The 7060-nt window shown below is 41.1% G+C and overlaps 1 protein-coding gene across 4 annotated transcripts; it reads left to right on the top strand.

The window, feature by feature from the left end:
- The first annotated feature begins 1345 nt into the window (after positions 1–1345).
- rnf141 (ring finger protein 141) lies at positions 1346–7011 on the top strand. 4 transcript variants are annotated; one of them, XM_027018009.2, is made up of 7 exons: positions 1346–1597; positions 2419–2425; positions 3824–4021; positions 4678–4786; positions 5013–5194; positions 5476–5583; positions 5750–7011. In XM_027018009.2, the coding sequence occupies exons 3-7, from the start codon at positions 3885–3887 to the stop codon at positions 5898–5900; spliced, it is 687 nt and encodes a 228-aa protein (XP_026873810.2). In that variant the 5' UTR covers positions 1346–1597; positions 2419–2425; positions 3824–3884; the 3' UTR covers positions 5901–7011. The 4 variants fall into 4 exon arrangements, with proteins under 4 accessions (XP_026873810.2, XP_026873809.2, XP_026873811.2 ...); XM_027018008.2 differs by lacking the exon at positions 2419–2425; XM_027018010.2 differs by lacking the exons at positions 1346–1597; positions 2419–2425 and adding an exon at positions 3325–3409.
- Positions 7012–7060: the final 49 nt, after the last annotated feature.

Below are 7060 nucleotides of genomic sequence, written 5' to 3'. Positions count from 1 at the left end.
TGAAGTATCTGAAATATGTATGAAGTAAGAGATTTAAAACATTAAAACATGTATTTTTGACAAACAAGGTGTCCTTGCAGGCCATTTTCCTAAGAGAATGGTGTAGTGCTTTAATTCTGGAAATCTCAACGTGAAGGATACACTACAACTCTCCTGCTTTTCTGATGTATGTGTTTATCTCACAGGTCAAACCGCAACAGTGGAAGTCAACATTCCAAAAACGACAGACCCAACTGCCAAGAGCCCTCGAGCTAAAACAACCACCCCATCACTCATTGTGTCTACCCCACTTAACAAAAACTTCCTCCCTCCCTCCCAATCTGCCCTGAGCTTTTCCCCTGCGTTCACTACCCCTACAACCTCCACATTCCTCCTTCCTGCTTTCAGCTCTCTACCTACACGAAGTCCTCCATCACGTCCTCACACTGTCCACCAGCGCTCTTCCTCGTCTATGACCATCTCTTCCACAGTTCTTTCCTCTCACCCCTTCACCCACACTTCCTCTTTGACCTCTTCACACAGTAAAACAAAGGATCCTACACACCTCCCACCTCCACCAAGATCAGTCTTTGGAGGTTGAGCTCAAGCTAAATGTACACATTGTTAGAATCTATGGTTTGATGTATTGCGTGACCATTTATTCCCCATTCCTTTCAGAGGTTCCTATAGCGTGCGTCACCATCGCTGTCATTCTCCTGATGGCAACAGCAGGTGGAATTTGCTATTTCAAGACGTACGTTTAAAACATCTTCAACACGGGGCAGAATATCATTCATTTTCATAGTCACCTTCGTGAACAACGCGATTAAAAAGTAAACCGCAAGATTTTCGTACCCGTTTGGTTTTCACTGCGTGCCCTTTCTCTTTTCAGGAAACGACCGTGGGTCAGAATCCACAAGGACATGACTGAGACTGAAATGTGGAAGCGCGCAGACTTGCAATATTCTAACCAAGCGCACATCTACTCAGACCAGATGATTCTCCAAGCAGAAGAATCGCCCTGATAACAGTGTGCTCCCTCAGCAAGCTTTCTGTTTATCATTAGTTCTTCTGGAAGTGTAAAGACTGTAAATCTCAGGCAGCGTATCAATTAGTTATTAGTTATAGTTTGATAACTTTTTACATGTTTCCAGGCTTAATAAGTAACTGTTTACAGCTGTTTAGTTTTCAGATTACAAATAACAGTTGTAGTAGAAAAGCGTGTCTGAAACTCGTAGACAATAAACATGTATTTTAACACACCTGTGCACCGTACGCCTCCCTAAAATCACTGCACTCGATTATTCGCCACGAGTAAATAAACCTCATCAGTGCGCGTCGCGTTCGCTGTCGATAAAGCAGCGACACTAGGTATTAGCCGTTAGCTTGCTGGCTAGCTCGTCACAGCGCCTTCTTGGAGAGAGGGAGTTAGTCTCGACAGTTCACCGAGATAAACCAGATGTCGACACATCTGAAGTAATTTATGTGTTTCCTCTGTGGGCTATGTGCCGTCCTGCAGTCCTTTCGGTACTTTTATTTAGCGAATCGCTCCAGTTTTGTGTCGTTTTAAGTTGAATATCCTATCTCCTGCGCTGAGCTATGCGGCTGGCCTGCTGAGGTAAGAGGTTCTTTAAATGTGTTATTCTCGCTGTACCGCGAATAATCACTTTACTTTTAGCTCGGATATATAGGTTAGATAAGCTGCCTAGTTAACGTTATATCTTATAAACAGTCCGCATTCAGAGTCTGGCTTAGTTAGCTAGCTTGCTAATAACACACAGTGTTGATGCTGGCGTAATATTGAAACACTGACGTGGGAAATCTGTCTTATTAAGGTCAATACTACAGTGAGAATTACTTTCTTTTCTAGCCACACAGCAAATGTTTGAGTTTAGGGCGAGACAAGAGTCAGTATGTGCAAAATGGTAAAAAATATATATATAAATAAAATTACGTAAGTGTAGTCATACCCCAGCTGACTTTTCTTCCAAAACAAAAGCTGTTTTTCAAAAACAAAACAAAAAAGCCCGCATAAGCTATTTATGGTCTCAAGTAGTGTTATCTTAATGCTGTATATATGTGGGCTATGCGAGTGCACAGAATACATGTATTCAACTTGAAAATGTCAACAATTCTTAAATAAATAATTTCACCAGCTATATTCCAAGTGTCATGTAAAGTTCACTCAAATGAGATCAGCTGCATTTCATTTGGAATTCTATCAAATGAGAACTTTATTCCTCATATTGTTTACACCATTGTTTAACCACTTCAAGAATGTTGGCGAATATGTAAGTGAATTATATACTTTGCTTGTATTACTATACCAACTGTATGTGTGTGTGTGTGTGTGTATGTATGTATATATATATATATATATATATATATATATATATATATATATATATATATATATATATATATTAATCACACTGACAGATTCCAGGTGAGTAACTTTACTGCAGTGTACCGCACTAAAAGGTGTAAACATTGTCAAAATGCATTGAAGCACTTTGCTTGCACAGCATAAAAATCTCTGAAAATGATAGTTTCATATATGCATGTGCACATGCATGCATGCACAGACTGATCAGTCATGGTGTTAACCCACCTAACGTTGCATAGGTTCCATTTCTTCCACCACAGCAGCTCTGCACAGTTTTGGAATGTACCCCATAGGACCTCTGAAGATGTCTTGTGGTAACTGGCTTTAAGACATTAAAAGCAGATTCTTTAAGTCCTGCGAGTGGAGAGGTAGAACCTCCATGTATCAGAATAGTGTTTTTCCAGCACATCCCAGAGATGCTTGATAGGTTTGAGATCTGGGGGCTTTGGAGGTCTTGAACTCTGTCATGTTCCTCAAACCTTTCCTGAACAATTTGTGCAGTGTGGCAAGAAGCATTATCCTTCTGAAAGATGCGACTACCATTTGGGAATACCGTTGCCATGAAGAAGTGTGCTTGGTCTTCCACAATGTTTAGGCAGGTTACACGTGTCAAAGTAGAATCCACATGAATGCCAAGACCCAAGGTTTCCCAGCAGAATGTTGCCCAGACCATCACACTGCCTCTGCTTGCTTTCTTTCTTCACCATCCAATCCTGGTGCCATCTGTTCAAGTACGCAACTCGCATGCCTCCGCCATCCACACGATTAAAAAGAAAAAACAGTCAGTGCTTTCGGTAATGGGCAGGGTCAGCACTGGCACGCTGACCAGTCTGCGGCTATACAGCTCCGTATGCAGCAGGCTCGGATGCCCTCTGTGTTGACACCTTTGTCCAAGCCCGCCACTTTTCAGCAGTTTGTACTGCGGTAATTCTCCAGTGGGATCGGACCAGACCTGCTTGCCTTCGCTCCCCATGTGCACCAATGAGCCACTCCAGACTCTGTCGCCAGTCCACCAGTTGTTCCTCCTTGGACCATTTTTGGCAGGTACTAACCACTGCATAGCAGGGACACCCCACAGGGCCTGCAATTTTGGAGATGCTCTGACCCAATCGTCCCGCCATCAGAATTTGGTCCTTGTCAGAATCACTCAGATCTTAACACTTACCCATTTTTCCTGCTTCCAACACATCACCTTCACTTGCTGCTTAATATATCACACCGCTTGATGCGATTGGTTCCATTGTAACAAGACAATCAATGTTATTCATTTCACATGTCCGTAGGTTTAAGTTTGTGTGTATAATTTTATAGAAGCACTTTGCTTGAACGGCAGTTGAAGGACCTCTGTCCATCCTAAACATCCTGTTTCTCTGGAACCCTTGCCTACAGCGTTTTACTACACTGCATGTTACTCCCTGCAATCAGCTTTATTTGTCTTTCTTTCCTTCTGTTTTTCAGGTCCTTGATCACTGAATGAGGTCTGGTATTCTCTTGGTCCAGTCCTCTGTGTGGAGTTGAGATGGGCCAGCAGATTTCTGGCCAGGCAGTGATGAGCAAACTGCCTGAGAAGCTCATCAAACATGCGGGACTCGTTCGGGACAGTGGCTACCTAACTTACGATGAGTTCTTGGGCCGGGTCGCAGAGCTTAATGAGGTGTAAGCTGCCATTGCTAAGGTTAAGAATAAGATTATATAGTCTCGAAAGTGGTGTTAAATTTGTTAGGTCACATGTAGACATCTCACACCGGTAAAGTCAAGTGATGCGTTTGTAGTTCAAAGTTGCACTGCTGTTGTAGTCTATATACTGATGGACTGTCTCTTGTCCAATCAAATGACTTGTTCAGAACTAGCTCTTATATAATGGTCTTTGCAATACGTGACATATTTCACAAGGCTGAAATATAAAAATTCACCCTCTAATAAATCAGAATATTTTCTGCTGTGTGTTGTGACCCTCCTGATAACTCCCAGCATTCCAGATGTCTGCTCTCTGTTTCTGATGACCCAGCAAACACGATTCATTTTGCTCAAAGTACTGCAGGCCAGTTTTTAAAAACATCACATCAAGGGCATATCCGTGTATTTAATATATCAGAATCGTGGTATATAGTAACACATCCACCAAATAATATTTTGGTCCATTTCATGTAGATACAAATGCATCCAAATTTTAAGTACGAAACTGAGGCTATTTTATATATTATATAGGTATTTTTGCACAAAGAGAAATGTTAACACAATAAACATTTATAATTCTAAACATTACCGCTTCTTTTTTCAATCTTTTGTCATCGTTGTTTTATTTACACCAGCACTGCCAGGCTGGCGGCTGGCCAACAGAAGCATCTCCTATTTGAGGTGCAGCCGGGATCCGACACTTCTGCGCTGTGGAAGGTGGTAGTGAGGGTCGTGTGCACGAAGGTACTATTACTTTGGAATTCAACGTGCAATTTTATTTTTAAAAATTCAGTGCTTCATGCAAAAAGGGAAACTAATGAGATTTGAAATGTGATCCGTGTTCATAATGTAAAGTTTGAAATGGGACATATCTCATCGCACCGCTGCGTTTGTGCCGCTGAAGCGGAACTTCACGCGTGCACGTGTATCGGACATGACGGCGCGCGTCAAACTCCGCGTCTCTCTGCAGATCAATAAAGAGGACGGTATGGTAGAGGCCTCGCGCATCATGAACCTATACCAGTTCATCCAGCTTTACAAGGACATCACCAGCCAGGCTGCGGAAGTGTTGGCGGGGGAGGGGTCAGCTGAGCACGCGTTGGGACAGCCTCCCACAGCAGACTCCTGCCGCGCCAGCATGTGGATGTGCAGGTGGGACCCGCACAGTTGCACGTGAGCATGTCGGTATACGTGTCAGTTCTTCTTGTTTTAATCAAATAGGTAATGGTGTTATACACATGATCATAATAGTATAATACAATAATAATATGCAAATAAGATAAAAATATAGTATGCAGAATAGTATAATAATATATATACGTTGAACACACATTTATAAAGTATGTATGTCATTGTACGACCACAAATTTTGCTGTCTCTGTAGGTTATTGCTTTTGTCTGTAATATTCTGTCTGTAATATAATGTGTTCCAGGGTGAAGCAGCTTACTGATGAAGAGGAGTGTTGTATCTGCATGGATGGGAAAGCCGACCTTATCCTGCCCTGTGCACACAGCTTCTGTCAGAAATGCATCGACAAGTGGTATGTGTCTGCAGTATGTCCAACCGCTGAATTAACGAGGAAGTCCCGTTCAGAGTGTTCCTCACCTGTGTGTGTGTGTGTGTGTGTGTGTGTGTGTGTGTGTGTGTGTGTGTGTGTGTGTGTGTGTGTGTGTGTGTGTGTGTGTGTGTGTGTGTGTGTGTGTTAGGAGTGGCCAGAGTCGAAACTGCCCCATCTGTCGTATTCAGGTGACTGCTGCCAATGAATCCTGGGTAATGTCTGATGCCCCTACAGAGGAGGACATGGCCAGCTACATCCTCAACCTAGCTGACGAGGCTGGTCACCCCCACAGACCTTAAACTCCAGAAATGTCATATTCAAACACATTTCACACATTTCCTTTACTACACTGGTTTCCTGATTGTTAAAGGCTATTTTAAATGATGAATTGTGTGATGCGTATCCTCTTATGTTCTCCTTTTTGCATTCATTCCTGGCAATAACCACATATATTTATGTAGTGTTTTCTAATGTGCTTAACCTACTGATTTCTCAGCCTATGAAATGACATCACAGTATTTAGCTGCTCAACTTTTGATTTCTTGTGTACTGTTTCACTGTGTCATTTTTCACTTTTTTTTAGTTTAATGCATTATTGCACTTAATCTGCCAATTGCTATGTAGAGGAATTAAAATGAGGGGAAAATAAATTAAGATGTGGCTCCGTTCTCTACTAACACAGTGCAATTTGTGACTCATTGATAATTCTCCATTTAAAGGAATACCACCTTGTCTTTATAATTCTCAAATGAGTTTGAAGTAATGAGCACTAGTGTCCGTATATGTGTACACACACACACACACACACACACACACACACACGGTATCTGAATAATACTTATAAAAGGTGTCCTTGCATAATTGAAGTGCTACCGTTTGCTATGTACCATGCATAAAGCACTATTTGTCTTGTTCATGCAGGGTTACCAGTGTGATTATATGGCTCAAATCATAACGCAGTCGTGCTTCTGGAAAACGTCACTCGATGCATCACTTACTGGTTACTAAGGGAAGTGTAGAACTGGCATTTTATCAAGAAAAATCTAAATTGTGCTCAACTGATTAGTCTATGAAATTATTCTATTTAAAAATGTGATTGTCACTGGTTGGTGAAGGGTTTCCTTATATATTGTTTGTTGCTCAAATGTTTATAGTAGTGAGTTAATTTTGTAAATACACAAGTGATTGAACATGTTTGTTGTGTGACCAGTGATATTAATAGTAATTATTAGCTTATAAATATACAAGATCTATATTTTTTGACATGAGATCATAACCTATTATTAATCTAGAATTTTTAAATGTATAAGTAGACAGTCTATACTGTACTTTTTGTTTTGTTGTTAACCTGTCCGTCCATCAGGTTTCAGTATTGAGCTGCATTAATAAAGGTATCACTTTTATAATTCATGCAGGTGTTTTTCATAACTGTCCTTTTTTTTCTACATTCCCATTAAAA

The sequence above is a fragment of the Electrophorus electricus genome, chromosome 4 (genome assembly GCF_013358815.1).
Source record: "Electrophorus electricus isolate fEleEle1 chromosome 4, fEleEle1.pri, whole genome shotgun sequence".
Taxonomy (NCBI): domain Eukaryota; kingdom Metazoa; phylum Chordata; class Actinopteri; order Gymnotiformes; family Gymnotidae; genus Electrophorus; species Electrophorus electricus.
The sequence above is the reverse complement of the archived record's forward strand: the minus strand, read 5'-3'. Positions and strand labels throughout refer to the sequence as shown.

Coding starts and splice junctions, on each gene's coding strand:
- rnf141 (XM_027018008.2), top strand. CDS start 3,885: ATGGGCCAGCAGATTTCTGGCCAGGCAGTGATGAGCAAACTGCCTGAG. Junction 4,787..5,012: donor TGAGGGTCGTGTGCACGAAG/GTACTATTACTT, acceptor GTCTCTCTGCAG/ATCAATAAAGAGGACGGTAT. Junction 5,195..5,475: donor GCCAGCATGTGGATGTGCAG/GTGGGACCCGCA, acceptor AATGTGTTCCAG/GGTGAAGCAGCTTACTGATG.